The 19,817-nt window shown below is 34.9% G+C and overlaps 1 protein-coding gene across 2 annotated transcripts in view; it reads right to left on the bottom strand.

The window, feature by feature from the left end:
• LOC106088403 (uncharacterized) overlaps positions 1-19,817 on the bottom strand; it is a 103,315-nt gene that overhangs the window by 7,851 nt on the left and 75,647 nt on the right. For both annotated transcript variants that reach the window (XM_059365018.1, XM_059365017.1), the window contains exons 3-4: positions 1,224-1,397; positions 1,047-1,156 (exon numbers count right to left, since the gene is read on the bottom strand). In XM_059365018.1, the coding sequence (XP_059221001.1) occupies positions 1,047-1,156; positions 1,224-1,397 (284 nt within the window). The remainder of the gene's footprint in view (positions 1-1,046; positions 1,157-1,223; positions 1,398-19,817) is intronic.

The raw sequence follows: 19,817 nt of genomic DNA, 5'->3' as shown, positions 1-19,817 counted from the left end.
TTTTGCGAAATTTAACAAAAATAAGCGATCCAACAATGAATGTATCCTCTAAGATACATTGCGCCTATAGAGGGCGCAATTTTAATCTGATTGGGTAAACATTATGTATAATGATTTCTCTCATGAGTTCTAATTGACTTTAAATAAATTGGGATTTATTTGATCTGTGCATTGATATCGCTTCTATATAAATCGATCTCCCGATTTTTGAAAAATAGGTGATGGGAGTGAACGATAGTATCTAAGCAATCGATATTTATATTAAGAAATATCCAAAATATCGATTGTTGCGATTATCGATAGTTTGCCAGCTCTACTACGCAAAGCAGTTACAAGCATTTTAAGTTTCACCACTGCATAATGGAGTTTTTGGTGCAAATTTTTCATGGACTCTTATACTTCTAAGCACTAATTTAGGACTTTTATGGTATGATTTAAAATAATTTTAGCTTCCAAGGAGCTACAAGCATTTTAAGTTATATAATAAAGCATGAGTTCTGGATCGTGGCATTTTTACCCAAAAACTAAAACCAAAAGGCTTTGAAGGAGTGAAGCAAAAATCCTACGGGAAGTTTCAACCACTGGTAATTTAACAAGGAAAGTAGTGTCTCACTAGCAATAGGCAACTGATGGCTAAGAGCACTCTAAAATAACGGCTGAATAGCTAGAAAAGATGCTAAAAACCTTCAGAAGGTAAAGGGAAATCACTCAAGCATTATTTTCATTAAAACACCCAGCTTATGGCCGAAACAGAGACCTTTATGATAACCTGAGGCCACTGTGGCGCAGAGGTTAGCATTTACGCCTATGACTCCGAACGCCCGGTTTAAAATCCTGGCGCGAACAGCAGAAAAATTTTCAGTGGTGGTTTTTTTTGTATCAGTAGTAGTATAAGATAATCTTCGGGTGTTTTTGCATATCCTCAGATCCATGGACAGTCAAAACCCTGATCTTCTCACTGCTGTTGTCACTATAACTTTCTTTTCGTTGCCTACCTCCTTTCATCTTAGTTTTCTTTTGAAATTATATCACATTTTCTTACTCACCGTCTTAATAATTGTGCAATAACCTCTTTGCTCGTTGTATCCCATTGTATACCCAGAGTTTTGTACTCAATATCAATTTTCAAACAACTGGTGAAAACTTTGATAGTAGTCTGCAACAAAGAGGAGTATAGATAAATTATTAAGAGAAAAACTTATTTTCTTATCACTCCATCTTACCTGAGGTAATTGTTCATTCAGACTGGAAAAGCTGGAGGCCCTTGAAGGCGTACGCTGTAAGTCTGTGGGTGGTTCGGGACTGCCACACATGGATGAGGCACATGATGTACTTGAACGCAATGAGACCGAATCCGAACGATTGCGTAGGGGTGAAATTTGAACGTGTTTGAGCATCTGTAAATAGAAGAAGAAAGAGGAATTTCAAGTTTAGCAAAGAAGGAATTTCAAAGAAGTTTAAGAAGATTTCCTAGAAATCTAGTATTGAAGAACAAAACAAAACCATAAACAGCAGTTAGGAAGTATAGAGAGCATCGGCAATGGCATAACAAGATTTTTTTTAAAAAGGGCTGTTTTTGCTTAAAAAAAAAGAAGTAAAAACAAAAACGACCCCAAAACTGTTTTGTTCCAAGCAATTGATTTTGATGAACAAAAAAAAAAACACTTGGTACTGATGTATAAAGAAAAAATAAATAAAAGAAGAAGTAGAAAAAAAAAGAGTTCACATTTTTCAATATGACAAAGCTTAAAGACTTGGAAACCTCCGCCCGAAGATGTATCCGGTTCATTCAAGCAGAAAACAAAAAAAAAGAGGAAAAAATAAACAACACACCAAAAAAAGTTTCTACCTTCATAGCAGACATTTTGCATATGTTTAACTGTCCCCTGTAACTGTGAGCAACTCACATAGGGGCATCAAAGCCTATGGAGCGTAATTCTTGCAAACAAAACTTCAGAGCGATAGGCAATACAATGGACAAAAATATAAGCACGTACATACATACACAGCATAAAGAAGTGGGGACTACATGGCATGTATCGCATAATTATACGAGTTTAAGTGGGTATTTAAAACAGAGAGACAGACAAGCCTCACACAGTACACACCCACATAGGGGCCAAGGGAAATGCTGACACAATCATAATTCTCATTTGAATAGAAAAGGGTCCCTCTCCCCTTGGATAATGTCAGCCAATTTATCAATGTATTGAATTGTTAAGGCATAACCATTGAACTCACATAGCCATTGTAGCATAAATCCCTAAAAATATGACATGATGACAAAACCATCATATAAATCTGTAATCATCTACTATTCAAAAAAAAAAAAAAAACCCAAAAAAGTGCATTATAAGTGCATCCGCTTAGTTTACCTCATATCATAGAATATGAATGTTTCATCGCAACAATTTATTCTAAACAGAAACGCACTCACACACTTGCTGTGACCCATAGCAAGCCAGGGGAGTAAGCAAAGCGTTAAGTATACCGCAAGTAAAGTTCAACTGGGTGTGTTTGTCACATACGACTAAACGAGCATATGGTCGATCATATGGAGGAATAATGCTATGGGCTTGAAAAAAAAAAAACATACACAAATTACAACAATTCCCAGGCATGTGTAAAGAGGGCAGGCCCCAAAACAGAGGTGAACAAACTTTCGATAGAAGTGGAACGAAACATGGGATAAATATGCAAAATAAGCTAATTACACTATAGCAGAGCAAAAGGATAAAGATCGGCCACCCGTATCCAATTAAGGAGTTACATGCATTTTAAGTTATCCGGATCAAATGAAGGAGTTACAAGCATTTTAAGTTAATATTTAACCAATATAGAATGGATATTGATATGTAAATCTATATTCCGAACTGGAAATAAAATTTCATTTCAGGACTTTTCGATTTGAAGAAAATGGTTCATAACAAATTTAAGTAAATTAAGGAGTTACAAGCTTTTTAAGTTAATATTTAACCAAAATAAAATCTTAATGGATATTGACATGCAAATCCATATTCCGAACTGGATATGAAATTCTTTTTAAGGGCTCTTCGATTTGAAGAAGATGGTTCATACAACAAATATCACCAATATAAGAAAATTAAGGAGTTGCACACATTTTAAGTTAATATTTAACCAAAATAGAATTTTAATGTATATTGACATGTTAGTCCATATTTTGAACTGGAATGGAAATTCATATTATGACTTTTCGATTAGAGAAAGATGATTCATAGCAAATTTAAGCAGTTAAAGAGTCACTTGCATTTTAAGTTATTTCATTGCCATGAGTTCTGGATGGTGAAACTATATGTTCCCATTCTCATATATATCAAACAAACTGGCCCGGTGTGATTTGCTACACCCACAAGTGTTTGCGGCCCCGTTTCCACATGATCCAATTTTTAAAATCATTTTTGTTCGTATTTAACCCCAAATAGCTTTTATTTGCAAATATTGCCCATGAACATTTCACTAAGGAACAGTGGCAAACTTCTCACATAACAATGAGTGCAGTCCGATTCAAGTTTAAGCTCAATGATAAGGAGGCTTCCTTTTTATAGTCGGGTCCGAACGGCGTGCCGCACCTCTTTGGAGAGAAGTTTTACATGGCATAGTACCTCACAAATGTTGACAGCATTAGGAGGGGAAAACCACCGCTAAAAATTTTTTTCTGATGGTCTCGCCACAATTCGAACCCTCTGTGCTACGGCGGCTTCCAATCCCATATTTTCCAGTTTGGTATACATGTTCATTTGGTGCATAATTCTGGGGTGGGACAACTTCCCGGAAATCGACCTAAATATTTATATAAATTTTGTATTCTCCTCTGAAATACCTTTCGTTTGAGTCCCATATTGCCCCGTTCGGTGTATATGTCCATTTGGTGCATAATTGTGGTGTGGGGCGACCCACCTGGGAATAGATCCCACAGTTTTATATAAGTTTCATATTCTACTTCCATTTACCCTTCATTTGATACCCATATTGCCCCAATCGGTAAACATGTAATTTTTTATATAAGTTTCATATTCTACTTTCAATTACCTTTCATTTGATAAAGGACAAGTTTTGAATTATACTTCCAATTACCTTTCATTTGATACCCATATTGCCCCAATCGGTAAACATGTCATTTTGGGCGGTTTTTTGGTGGTTGGGACGGTTTTTTGGGGGTTGGGCGGTTTTTGGGAGTGGGGCGTGTCCCCCGATACGTGAGGTCAAAATGTTATATCAAGTTCCTACTCTACTCTTAAATACCTTTCATTTGATACCCATACTATCCCAATCGGAAAACATGTCCGTAAGAGTGGGTTTTGGGGTAGGGCGTCCCCCTCGGTTATTCGACATCAAAGTTTTATTCCAATTTTGTATTTTTGGATTACCATAAGGTAGCATACAAAATTTCACTTAAAGCAATACACCCATCTTCGAGATCTAACGTTTTTGAATATTGTGGTTAGGAGGAGGGTCCGCCCCGCTCTCAGATATCACAAAATTAAGTTCCCTATTTACTCCAGGAGTCGAAACTCTACTATCTGCGAATATTTCATGGGTTCAGCCGTTTTTGACATTTATCTATACTTGGTACCTATTACATGGTTAGAATGCCCTATTACATACGAAGGCTGACCTATTACAAGCGAAACCTGACCTATTACATGCGCAAACTGGGCATTGGCATGGCAATGGTACCAGCGTTTCAACCACCTTTCCGAATGTTCTAAACACATTTCCACTAGCCGCCTTTGCTTTATCTCATGGCTGCGGAGTCTGTTACTCGATGGAGTATTTAGACGGATTGGAGACCGGTTATTGTAAATTCCAAGGCATTACTGCAAGAAATTTTTGCTTTTGATGGATTCTGCATCAGGGTGCATTGGAAGCTATTCTATGTATTGGACCAGAGGTGCATAATATGGAAGAACGGAAAGCAATTTTAAAGCAGTTCTTTAATATCTTTGGAGTAAGGTTAGGTTGAAAATGGCATATTAATCCGCCCCTGCCACTATGGACATATCCCTTGTCGCTCTAAAAACTTAAAAACTGTTCCACCCTAAACATGTCCGTTAGGGTGGGTTTTGGGGTAGGACGTCCCCTCGGTTATTTGAAGTTTTGTTCCAATTTTGTGTTTCTGGATTATCATACGGTGGCATACAAAATTTCACTAAATTCGATACACCCACCTCCGAGATCTAACGTTTTTGAATATTGTGGTTAGGGGGAGGGTCCGCCCCCTAACGGATATCTCAAAGTTAAGTTGCCTATTTTCACCCGGGTGCTTTAAACTCTATCATCTGCGTAAATTTCATGGAAATGGTATCAGTTGTTGTTGACATCTATCTACATATACCTGGTACCTTTTACATACGAAAGCTGACCTATTACAAGCAAAAACTGACCTATTACATGCGCAAACCAGGCATTGGCATAGCAAAGGTTCCAGCGTCTCAGCCACCTTTCCGAATGTCCAAAATACATTCCCACTAACCGCCTATTCTTTATCTCAGGGCTGCGGAGTCTGTTACTCGACCAAATATTTAGACGGATTGGAGACGGATTGTAAAATCCAAGGCATTACTGTAAGAAATTTTTGCTTTCGATAGATTCTTCATCACGGAAGCTGTTCTCAGCAGTGAACCAGAGGATCAAAATATGGTCGAATAATAAGCGATTTCAAGCAGATCTTTAACCCCTTTTGGAGTAAGTTAGGTTAGGTCGAAAAGAGGATATTAATGGAAATATCCCTTAGCCAGTGATCGGCTTGTTGAACGCTCTAAAAACTTTAGGAGTAACCCTGTATCGAAGTAACGAATTTTGTGCGACTCGCAAAATCTATAGTTTTTTATCAACTCCAAGCCCCTAAGTTGGCCTAAATCTGATATTGCGTCACCACCTAAGTTCAGAAGTCAGTTGCCATGAAAGTCAGGCAATGACATACGAAATGTTCCAAAGCGCTGCACATGATCTCGATAACATCTCAGCTCTAACCATTTCAAAGAGATATCTCCATCCGTTCTCAAGTGGCATATTTTTTATTATTTTTTCGATTCAATCCCACTGTGTAAAGTATCATCATCTTTTCCAGATGCGCTACACATGGTATAACTTGCTGCACTTATTCTCCATATGTGCTCTGCGTTCGTTTACTGCGCCCTAAACTCAAACTACATTGCCCCGAAAGGCTTGGGATTCATCATGTTCTCTGATGACGGTCCTCTAGCCATCGCGGGGAAATGGCCTGCCCTTTCATTCTTCTTACTCCTCTAGGGCTCGACACCTCTCGGTGACTATGCCGTCCTGATCTTTACAGCCCTGATGGCCATATTACTGTGGCTTAAGATGATCACCACACCACCTCACGCGTTGATTGATCGCCCGGATCTCCGTTTGCTGGATAAAAAACTAAATATGCAAAATTTTCCATAAATCAGATAAAAACGTCTTCTAGCGGTTCCGGAAGTTCGTTTCCTGTGCCCTAAACTCGGACTGCATCGCCCCAAATGGCTTGGGATTCACCAAATTCTCTGATGACGGTCCTTTAGCCATCACGGTCAAATCGTCTACCCTTTCATTCATCTTACTCCGCAATGGCTGGGCAACTCTCGGTGACCACGCCGTCCTGATTTATATAGCCCTAATGGCCATATTACTGCGAGTTTAGATGTTCATCATATCACCAAACGCGTTCCTTGATCGCTCGGATCTCCGTTTGATGCATAAAAATCTAAATATACATAGTTTTCACCAAATCAGATGAAAACGCCTTCTAGGTGTTCTAGAAGTAATATTATAAGATAATCGGTTTCTACGGGAGCTACAGCAGGTTAAAATTTATCACGCATGCTTGTTGGACCGTATGCAGTGTTTAATCCAAGACGGATACAAGTTACGTCACCCAGGTACTCAAGAAATCGAACCAAAAGATAAGTTTATATAAAAGCTATACCAAGAATGGATATTGGCAGTAATAGGTTAGGTTTAGGTAAGGTATGCTATCTTAACCCAATCGTATACACAACTTTGCTCTTCGGGATCAAGACCGATATGGGCCTTTTGGAATGCCAGTCAGTCATTGTCAAATGGAAATATTTGCAAAATATTTCAAGCAGCTGGCCTCAGTCGTTCAAAGATTTGAGAATGACTCGGCATTAAATGTGCGATCAGAAATATCTTTACTTAAAGACCCTTAGACTAGATTTTGAAGTGTTACACGCAGAATGACGAAGACTTTATCACGAAGTTTGTATGTCCCGTTCCTTAGGCAGAATATACAAAAAAACGCTTCGATTACAATGGAGGAGCAAATGATACCAGCACAGATGCTGAACAGTTTTTATGATCTCAAATTCAATATAGGTAAGCTTTAAGCTAATACTTATGATGAAATGCTTTTAAGGGGATACAGTCATTTTAAGTTAAATAATAAATCTTTTCTTAAACAAATTCAAGCCATGTTCCTGTGTTCCGTATACTGGGCATAATGTTGCAGTAAAAGTCTAAGAGAGAAAATAGTCTGCAGAGAAAAAACATGTCTCTGCAAAGATATGGTCCAATATACGATTTACTCACTAACCTTGACAGTTGTGTGAACTTTTCATGAGAACGAATATCTATAACAAAACCACTATTCATTGAGCTTTTCGAAAATTGTGGCATCCCGAGAATTCGAAAACTGTGTTATTCTAAGTTAGGGCGCCCCGGTAGCCGAGTTGGTAGCGTGCTTGCATTACCAGTGGAGGGGTCGTGGGTTTGATTCTTGCCAGAAGCCTTGGTCTGTCGCTACTGTGGTATCACAATGGACTTAAAATTGTCTAAGTGAATCTGTAAAGGACTGCCACTCTTACCTAACCTAACCTAAGATCCAATCCATATGTTTTCTCCAAGCCTTCGCCTATCGAATGGATATGGAAATTGTTATCCATTAAGCTGACGACCATATATTGAAAAGTTTTAAAATTTCCCCCGAGGATTCCATTAAAGAATAATGGGGTCTTGTCTTGGAGGCTACCGTAGCGCAGAGGTTAGCATTTCCGCCTATGACGCTGAACGTCTGGGTTCAAATCCTGGCGAGACCATCAGAAAAAAATTTTCAGCGGTGGTTTTGCCCTCCTAATGCTTGCAACATTTGTGAGGTACCATGCCATGTAAAGCTTCTCTCCAAGGAGGTGTCACACTGCGGCAAGCCGTTCGGACTCGGCTGTAAAAAGCAGGCTCCTTATCATTGAGCTTTAACTTGAATCGGACTGCACTTATTGATATGTGAGAAGTTTGCCCCTGTTCCATGGTGGAATGTTTATAGGCAAAATTTGCATTTGGGGTCTTGTCTACAATCAAAGAAAGACCTCTCCTAAATGCCTGCCCTGGAAATGCCGACACCTTATTTTAAAAAAGTTAAACATGGTGGGTTATTTATTGACTTTTTAGCTATCGCCCATAGGCGACAATTATTATCATTATTTATTAATCATTAATTTTTTCAAGTATGTTTCAAAGCAGAGTGTATCTAAATTAGAGTTGGTGATATTTTTAAGGAAATACAAACATTTTAAGTTATTTTAAATACAATTCGTACAGCATTTTCCCATATAATAGCTTCTTGCCAAGATTTGCAGCTGTTTGTGCAGAAGTTTCACATGGTGGGTAATCTCTCGATTTGTCTTAGGGATGCCCCATACGTTGCTCTTGCTCTTTCATTCATTAATTTGCGTTAAGGGATTGGCTTATTAGGAGTTTATGCTAATATTAAGGAAATACAGACATTTTAAGTTCTTGTTACAATTATTTAAAGAGCACTATTCTATAAAATAGATGTTCCTCAAATTCAGTATTTACTGCTAGAAAATCTTAAGAGAGAGAGAGAGAGAGAAATACGAGAATTTTAGGTTTTTTAGGAAGAAATTTAAATGAAAATAAAATTTTTCATATTTCCTAACAAACATAATTTTTTTTTTATTCTAAGGTGCCTATTCTGGTCCTTTCCTGTCCTCCATTGCTAGCTACTAAATACATTAAAATATACTTATGCGCAATTCATGTCTGGATTGTTGCTTGCTGAAGCCTTAAGGAAAATATCATTTCCCATCATATGCTCCCACTATATTTCTATTCACTTTGCTCTAAGTGAACAGTGGTTTAAACCTTCCAATGCTTAGAACGTGCCTTAACATACCATCATGTGCGTATATGGCTCTTAGTATAATGTCTTCCTATTCTGCCATATTTCAATGCAAATGTTGCATGCAACAACACCGACATCTGAGTTGCTGTCAAGTAATACAAAAGCTACCATAAAAGGAAGTATTGCGCGTTCTTGGCTGTGTGGCTCTCATGGTATCACCCATACCATTTGGGAGGAAACTCCACAAAAAAATGCATAAATGCACGTAGTGCTAGCTATCAAAACAATAAATCTTCATATTGTTTTGAAGAAAAACAAATAAGTTTATACAAATAGAATATACTCAAAACTTTAAATCCAATTGTAGAGAAAGAGCGTTAAAGTTTGGAATAAAATAAATGTTATTATCCTAGCTAACTGCTATACTCTAATTCTGTTAAGGGTGATGTAGAAGTTTTGCCTACTTAAGAAAATATAATGTTTCTCCCTTTACTGTTGCGAGCTTTGCTAAAAGTAAGCTTCATATGTCGATTTTTTCAAAACAGGAACTTAAGGACTTTGTAGGATTTTCTTTTACTCCCACTTGCTCTTTGGCTGGGAAACTATTTTAACTTGCAACAGAAGCTATTCTTCTTGTTTTCTCCACTTTTTTTCCACTTACGTGTGAATTTTTTCGCCTTAAACTATAAAGAGAGACACTTTGAATGGCACACGTCTCAGACTTGAAAGAAGCAGGCAATGATGCATTGCATAAGGCCAAAAGGCTATAAATTATAGTATAAAATACTATTTTACCCTATACTTGCTGGTTGAGTGATGGTTCTGTAAGTGCTACATAGTACTACGAGTAGTTGGAAAAACAGCTTAAAAAGAAAATTCTTTGATGATGCCTTAGTGGGTGTGAGTGTGTTTGAATGACATAAAAGTTACTAAAGACTTAAGCATATTGACAGTATGTCAATATCGAAATTAAATTTTATGATGTTTGCATTTGAAAAGAAATTTAATAGCTTTGAGACAAGAAAATTACATTTATTACATTATAATAGGATACAATTAATGTGTGTGCTGTAAAAATTTGAAATGCTGTAAATATTTACATTTCCAGAAGATTAAATAATTTTGTGTTATTGAATGAAAAATATAACCAAAGGGTTAAATAAATTTTTGAGGAGTTAAAATCACTAACTAAAGTATAGCCCAAATTCGAATCACAATCAAATATATTTAAAAGGAAACAATTCTTACGTAAAGGTAGACACGACCGCGGAGTAGACAATTGCATTGAAATTCTCACAAAAACGAGCCCAATGAAAGAAGCATCCCAAGAGTGAACACTAACTTAGTGTAGACGCGACCCAAGAGTAGAAAAAAACCAAGGGTAGACACTAGTCTGGAGTATACCCAACCCAACAGCAGGCACGACTCAAGAGTAGACAATGACATATAAGCTATCCCTCTGTAAACTCGAAGAATTTGAACTCACTGAAAGCTAACCTTCAAAAAGGAAAATCATCCAGTTCTAAACGAATTCCAGTTGAGGAGGTACAAGCATTTTAAGATATTGGATATACATTTGGATTTTGGAACTGTCTCAAAAGTGAGCCCAAGAGAAGAAGGATCCCAAGTGTATACACTATGCGTAGACGCGACCCAAGAGTAGGAAAAACACCAAGGGCAGACACTAGCCTGGAGTGCACACTACCCATCAGTAGGCACGACTCAAGAATAGACAATGACATTTAAAGTACCTCCCTTTAATCTCAAATAACTTAAATTAGCTGCATCTAATCTTCAACAAGGAAAATCATCCAAATCTCAACGAATTCCAGTTGAGGAGATACAAGAATTTTAAGTTATTGGATCTACAATTGGATTTTGGAATTGTCACAAAAACGAGCCCAAGAGAAGAAGAATCTCAAAAGTATACACTAACTAAGTGTAGACGCGGGCCAAGAATAGAAAAAAAAATCGAGGAAAGGCACTACTCAACAATAGGCACGACCCAAGAGTAGACAATGACATTTAAGCTATCCCCCTTTAATCTCAAAGAACTTAAACTCGCTGCAGGTAACCTTCAAAAAGGAAAATCATCCAGTTTCAACCGAATTCCAGTTGAGGAGATACGAGCATTTTAAGTTATTGGATCTACAATTGGATTTTGGAAATGTCACAAAAATTAGCCCAAAAGAAGAAGAATCCCAAATGGATACACTAAGCGTAAACGCGGCCCAAGAGTAGAAAAAAAACCAAGGGTAGACACTATCCTGGAGTATACTCAACCCAACAGTGGGCACGACCCAAGAGTAGACAATGACATTTAAACTACCCCCTTTGAAACTCGAAGAACTTAAATTCGACAAGAAAAATCATCCAGTTCTAAACGAATACCAGTTGAGGAGATGCAAGCATCTTATAATATCGGATCTACAAGTGAATTTTTAAACAAACAAAGACAATTCTCAACAATTTGGGTTGACCAAGCCGATATTTAGACGGACATATATCACTTAAATATAGACACGACTCAAGAGTGGAAGCAACCCTAAAGTATATACCACCAAGAGTTCCCACCATTCAAACGTACAGAATGGGATTGAAGCTATCGCAAAATATAAGCCCTCTAAAACTCGGAGAACCCAAAATCTGCGCACGTAGCCTTCAAAGAGGAAAGGCATCCGCTCCCAACCGCATTGCAATAGAGAAGACACAAACATTTTAAGTTATTGGCTCTATAAGAGAATAAATCTGATTTTGTCAACAATTTTGGTGAACGAAGAATCTTTTTAAGAAGATACGAGTTAAGTTAATGGTTACGCTTTTTGGATGGATATATAATCATCAGTCAAAAATAATTTCGACTAGAGAGCGGACGCAAATTTAGAGTAGATACTGCTAAGAGTTATCGCTGCACAAAAGTAGGTAATGACATTAAAACTGTTGCAAAATAACACTCAATAATACTCGAAGAACTCAAACCCACTGCATATAGCCTACAAATAGGAAAAGCATTCGATCCCGACCGAATTTTAGTTAAGCAGACTCAAATGAACAAATCTAATTTTGTCGACAATTTGGATTAACTAAGAATCCTTTCTTTGAGAAGATACGAGCACTTTAAGTTAATGGTTACGACTTAAGTCAAAAATAATCTCGACTTGAGAGTGGACGAAAATTTAGAGTAGTCACTGGCAAGAGTTATCACTACACAAAAGTAGACAATGACATTGAAACTGTTGCAAAAGTACACCCACTTATACTCAAAGAACACTAGGGCCTCCTATAGGAAAAGCATGCGATTCCGACCGAATTCCAGTTGAGGAGACTCAAGAATTTTAAGTTATTTGAAGATACCAAATCGGGAAAAAATTAAAGCTTCTAAGAATCAAACAAAGATAGCCGAGAGATCGGTTTATATGGGAGCTATACCAGGTTATAGACCGATTCAGACCGTACTTAACACAGTTGTTGGAAGTCATATGAAAACACCAGGTGCAAAATTTTAGCCAAATCGTACAAAAAATGTGGCTTCCCGGGGATGCAGACGTGAAATCGAGGTGCTACTATTTCTTTCTCACTTAATAGAAAGAGTCATTAGATGATGGCTTTAAGTATATGCCACATGGATTTTAGCATCCTTATAACTTCTCAGTGTTGCTCTAGTATAGATTTTTTACCCTCCCCTGTTCCATGATATTTTATCATTTAGTCTAAAAACTATAGCATACTTTAAGGCATCCCGTTTTATTTTCCTTCCTTATTTATCACATAATTTAAAATCTCACATGCCGCCTTTTCGCCATTGTCCTTTTTTTACACGGAATTAATTCTCTTTATAACTTTTTCATACTTTAAAGGCTAGCAATATAAACTTTGCAAATACTTTCAATAGCAAGAAGACGTTTACGTTGAAAAACTAAAGCATATATACTATTGCTTTAGTTTTTTCATTGTGTAATATGTGTGTGCAGAAAGAAGGAAAAAAATGTTTGTGTCAAAGGACACATAAAGGGGGAAAAGAAGGAAAAATGAGCACAGAATTAAGTCCCTGGCAAAATGTGATAGTGGGCGACGAAAACACAAACAAACAAGATGATGCTAGGAAAATGGATATGTAACAGATGCTGCAATTGCATTTTGCCATAGTAAGTCAAGAATTTTTATTACAAGTCCTCAAGAATAATAATTTTTTTTGTCTTTTAGTTCTTTGAAGCAGCTCTTGCCAAAATTGTTTTTCTTTAACACCAAACTTCCTACAATGTTGATGGCATGGTTTTGTTTTTAATTATTGCCAAAGTTTTAACATTCCTGTCACGACATATGGTGGAAACAGGAGGAAGAAAGGAAAATTCTATTATTGTTGTTTTCATTTTCAACACTTGTTTGGTTTGCTTTTATTAAAAGAAAACTTTAGTAAATATGGTCATAAACTAAGGGAAAACTAGTTTTGAAAGATTTTCATAACTTAGAGAGAAGGAATGAATAACATTTCATATGATAAGGCCTACATTGTGACTGGCATTCTTTATTAACTACAAAAATTTTCCATGAACATTCCATTATGGAACTGGGGACACTTCTCTCTTATTATTGAGTGCAAACCGATAAATGTTCATGCTCAATGATAAGAGGCCTCCTTTCAATGCCGAATTCGAACGGACCTCCATTCTTTATTGATAAGTAAAAAATGGGGTATACTTCTAGGGGTTAATTTTTCTTCCTCAATTTAGACGTCAAGTTATAAAAGCAGAGGCACATGCCATGGCCCACCAAGCTGTTTGTTTTACAATGTTATTAATAAAAAAATATTTAAAATCAAAAAGTGTTGCCTACTTTTTGGAGTTTTTCTATGAAATTTTCTTAGAGTCTAAGAAGATTTTAATAACTAAAGATAAACCTTTTATTAGGATGGCTATGCTACCACTACTATATTAATATGATAAATATTCAAATGATGTATTTAGAGGATAAACTTTTGCAGCATTTTTAAATAAATATAACATTTTACAAAAATTTTTGCCTACTTTTTGGGTTTTATTATAGGAATATGAAGAAGAGGCTATGACAGAACGTTTGAAAATAATCCTATTAATGTGATGGCTCTATTAAATTTATTTGGCAGTATTTCGAAACATTTGTCAAATAATAGTTAAAATTACAGAAAATGTTGCCTACTTTTTTGGGTTGTTGTATTGAAATGCCTGCTAACTTTTATGAGAAAAGGCTTTGAAGGATTATCATAACTTACAGCTATGGAATTAACAAAGTATCTTATGATAATCATTTTTATTGTGATGACTGTACTATATTGATGATAGAAAACAGAGTCTACTTTTTGGGATAATTTTCCTTTTTAATTAACTATTCTTTTTTAAAAAGTTATTGGAGTTTTCACATAAAAATGGAAAGTGTCAACCTTATTCTGTCAATAAGTTATCAAATGTGATGCCTCTTGTCTAGAAAAATAAGCATTAAAAAAGGTTGAGCTTTATTAGAAAAACATTAAAAAAATAAAAAAAATATTGCATACTTTTTGGATCATAATACAGATTTTCTGATTTAGACTGATTTTCATAACTTATAGGTGTAGAATGGATAAAGTATCTGAAAATAATCTTTTTATTGTGATTACTCTGCTATTTTTGTTCGCCAATAATTTCGTTAAAAAATATTTATCATTACAAAATATATTGCCTACTATTTTGGGTTAATGAATACAAATATCTGGGAGATTTGATAAGAAAAGACTTTGAATGATTTACATAACTGAAAGTGTTCCATTTATTATTATAAAGAATCTAGAGATTATATTTTTACTGAAATGACTATAGTATATTCATGGCATAAAATGGAGTATACATTTAGGATATTTTTAATTTCCAAAGAAGCTGTTACACAATTTTTGAGTTTTCGATTAACATGGGACAATATGAAACCAGAAGATGTTTAGGCATTCCCAAATTTGAGTCGTTTTATATTAAAAAATCAAATTAAATAGAAAATGCAGCCTACTTTTAGGGGCATTGAAATAGTCATATATTCAAGGTAAAATTAAGAAAATTACTAAAATAATACAATTTTAATTAAAAATAATTTTAAATGGGTTATTTCCTAAATTAAGCCGTGAAATCTAATTATGATGCCTACTTTTAGGCTTCAAAATAACCTAGAAAATTTTTGCTTAATATTTCAGAAATTTGTTTTGATGCTAATTTAGTCAAGAGTAATTAAAAAAATTATTTATATAATAAAATTTAAACTCAAAATATTTTTTTATAGCCTATTGCTCGCTATAACGAAATCTTGAAAATATAAAGAATACTTTTGGGCTTTATATGAACTTAGAAAAATAGTGCCTACTTCTAGGGTCATCTACAAGAAGTTTGGGTAAGAGTTAAAATTAAAAATTTTAAAATCCTAGCTGTTATAGCTTTTTTAAAACTCTTGTTTTGAAATTTTCAAAATATGTTGCCTAGTCTAATGCTATAGATTTTTCTTATCTTGTTATTATAAAAAAATTCAACTAACCATATCATAAAAAGTTATTTTCTTAAAAAAACATATAAAGCCCATAAATGTCTACTAAACCCGTTTTTATTATTTTCTATTTTATGATACTTTTCTGCCGGTTAATTTCATATTTTCCCTATGATCTTATATGGCATTTTCTTTACGGTTTGTGAATCAAGGAAGAGAAAGACAGCAAAACAGAAAATTCTAGAAGTCACCCAAGGAAATATTAGAGAAAGTTATTAAACGGAAATTACAAGCGATGAAAATATTTCATTTACACTTGAGGGATAAGGGTGTTTTTTTCCAGTCATAAAGTCTAAATAAAGCATACTTTTAGGGTTGAACTGAAAGCAGAAAGGAAAAATATGAATTTTTAAAATATGAATTCTAAGAAAAACGGTACGGTGAATATTTGAAAAAATTAAGAAATGATATTCTTGCAAACTTTTGTTTTAGTGAGAAAAAACAGTACAAAGGGAACGGAAAAATTAAAAAATTATTTTTCTGTTTAAGGGTATTTCGATGAAGGGACATAAATAATGAACAAAAAATTATGAATGCTTAAGACAGATAACATTATGATAAACAAAAGGCAAAACTTTTGTTTTAGTGGGAAAAAATGTAAAGGGCAAATAGAAAATTTTAAAAAATATTTTTTTTTTTCGTTTAAGGGTAAGTGGATGAAGCGACATAAATAATGAACAACAAATTATTAAGGCAGAATACATTTTCGTAAGCTGAATAAACCTTGGGATAACTTTTTGTCGTATGAGAATTGTATATAGATCACCTTTAGAACTTTTTTTCACTGGAAAATAATTTTTTTGTTTGGGAGTTTGGGTTAATGTTAAAGATTTTCTTGCCATGAAAAAGGAAAGTCATCGTATGCCATACAGCAACCACTATGTAAAGCGTTTTGCCTTTTGGCAAATAATTGACATGTTTCTTGACTTGACTATGAAACAAATGTTAATATTTCATAAACCCTTTAAAGGACTGCAACAAGTACATGCTGCATTAAGACTCATACATAATGTCTACCTTCTGTTCCCACACTCAATAGTAGTCTTTTTTTATAACACCTACAGTGCAAAAATTACTATGTCCCAAGCTTGCCTTCCATTGTAGTCTTAAGTAAGCTGATAATTACTGAACGTCATGCGATTGTAAATGCCTACTTTCAGTGTTCCAAAGCTATTTGGAAAATATTTTTTTATCTATGAATTTGGTTCACATAATTTTTTCGCCATCAGGCTTCTAGCCGTAAAGCCTCTAGACTTACAAAAATGCTTAATTAAGCGTGGGAAGAATTGTTTGCAAATGCATTATTTGAAATGTTATTGTTTTCAAATGTTTATGTATACCCTTTGATGCATGTCTGTCATAAGATGACGTTAAAAGTAATAATAAATTATGAGAAAAAATACTTTATGGATTTGCAAATATCAAACCTAAAAGTATGCTTTAGCAGAATTTAATAAATGAGAAAAAAATTTAAAAAAAATATATTGGCTTTTTGGTTAAATGAGTTTTCATTTGGCTTTGAGTGGACTTCACCAATAATAGGTCGGATGCACACTTTTGTGGGCTACAAGCCAGACCATGATATATCTGCTAATAAGTTATCCCTTTCCTTCGCTCCACATGTCAGTTTGGTGATTTTTTGTTATTGTTGTGGTGTGGGGTGATCTAAAATACAATTCATTTGATACCCACATTGTCCCAATCGGTCAACATACTGGGTTGGGGTAGATCAGGAAACCTGCCAGAGGTACGTTCGGAAGATCACCCAGATCGCAGTAAACCGGCTCCTATTCTGACTATTTATCATTTTTTTACTTACAACCCCAAAAGTATGCCTTAAAAATTACAGTAAAAAAAATGTATTTTCTTTTTATGAAATCACAACTGTCCAAAATTATTTAAAAAAATTTCATTAAAAAAAATCTTTTTTAACCAGCATTACCTTAATTTCTTAAAAACCTCCTATAAGTATGCTTTAGAATTTGAAAATTTAACATAGCTGCAAAACTCCATGAATTCAATATCAACACATGTGCTGTTTCGTAAGTTTAGAAAAAAATTTTCCTTTCTAAACACATTCCTTGCAGTTGAACATTCAACTCCTAAGGGTATGCTTTGAAAAAATTCCTATGCTTTATTTTCCTAAGAGCCTTAAAATCAATAAATAAACACTTGAAGAGTGCGATGTTGAAATTGCTTATAGCAAACTAAATAGTACTTTCATTACTCACATTTCGCTTTTAAACCAGTGAGCTTCTTACAGCACAAAAGTAGGCTCTGAAATTTGAAAAGAAAAACTCTAAAGCAACCTCTAAGCCATTAGCTTGTGAAATAAAACAAGCATGTAACTTAAATTGCCTATAACACAATATCATTTCTCATACACATGTAGCACACTAACTAACTTTATTACATTAAGCCCCAAAGTATGCTATGGAAAATTGAATATAAATCTTAGCAACACATTAAATCAATATTTATTGATTTTTCTATTGCACTCCACTTCCATTTTTGAAGCATTTTCACTTTTCCGCCACTAGTTGCACTAAAGCTTGCCGTGTTCGTTTATGACCCATGAAGTATATGGCTGGAACATGGGTAAACGTTGCATTCGTGCCTGCAGCGCAAGTCACACTTCAAATGCAATGCTAGGGTGTTATGCATGACTGCAGTTTTATGTTTAAGAAAAAAAAAGGGAAACAATATATGCATGTAGTACGAGAAATATATAAGAAAAACTAAATGCTAAGGCCAGGAATGGCAAATGGACTTTTGGACCCCCTTGGAAAACAACCAAATAAAACGGAAACAAAATCTACAAAATTTATATACAGTGAAAATATTACAAAAGATACCACAACGAAATTCTATGGAATTTTATTTTTCAAAATCCCATACAGGCAAAAAGGGATTTCCTCTCTAACAAGCTCAACCCATGATTTATTGACTTTTGACTATAGTACAGCATAGAAAACGGAAAAGTGGGGGAGTGTGTACTTCTACACAATTGTTATTGCAATCATAGTACATTTTTCCAATATTCACTTAAGCATGAAGCAATAACAGCGTTTTAGCTCTTCTTTGTTTGTGCGTGTGTGTGTGTAGTTTTTTTTTCAATTGATTTGAATTGAAATTTATTTGCATCAATGCTTTAACTGACATTATATATGACATAAAACGAGTTTAGATTTTTTATTTTTTGATTTTTTATGTGGTTTTTTTCTATCAATAAACCCGCAATTTAAAATGTTGTCTTTTTTATTTTTGTATGAATAATTGATGCTATTGTTTGATGAGAATTAATGGCATAATGTTTGTTTCTATTGTTTTTTGAGTTTTGTTGGGCAATTATTTATAATTTTGTGTTGCTTCTGAGAACATTAAGATTTAAGTTGAAATTATTTTTTTTGTTTCTTACAAGATGCTATAGTGGGAGATATTAGATGGCATGTTTTAGGAAACAATAAAATGTCTTGCTTTTGTTCACATAGGATTATAGGAAACTTAAAGAAAGAAAATAAAAACGTCAGCTTGAAGAAGAGTTATTGCATAAATGCTAATTGGTCCATGAACATTCCATAAAGGAACACGGGCAAATTTTTACATATCAATGTGTGCTATTCGATTCAAGTTTAATCTCAATGATAAGAAACCTCCTTTTTATAAACGAGTCTGAATGGCGCAGCGCAGTGCGACACCTCTATGGGATGAAGTTTTCTACATGGCTGCCATATGAAATGGTAAAGTACCTCACAAATGTCGTCAGCATTTGATGCTCTCGCCAGGATTCGAACCCAGGTGTTCAGTGTTATTGACGGACATGCTAGCCTCTGCGCTACGGTGGCCTCCAAAACACACCGCGTGTACATTTTAAGTACAACACATCTTCCATGCAATTACTTAGTTTTATCCTTTAACGCCTCAAAGTATGCTTTAACATATGTAACTTCATTTAAAAAAATCACACATATCGCCAACATTAGAAGGGAATAAACACGACTGAACATTTTTTGTGAAGCTTTTGCCAGGATTCGAACTCATACGTTCAGCTTCATAGATGGTAACCATTGCACTATGTTGGCATCTAACACACATCGCGTATAAAGTTTTAGTCCACATTACAAATTCAATGGATTTTATTAGTTTTACCCTTTAA

This window comes from Stomoxys calcitrans, chromosome 3 (genome assembly GCF_963082655.1).
Source record: "Stomoxys calcitrans chromosome 3, idStoCalc2.1, whole genome shotgun sequence".
NCBI lineage: Eukaryota > Metazoa > Arthropoda > Insecta > Diptera > Muscidae > Stomoxys > Stomoxys calcitrans.
This window is presented reverse-complemented; position numbering and strand designations above follow the sequence as displayed.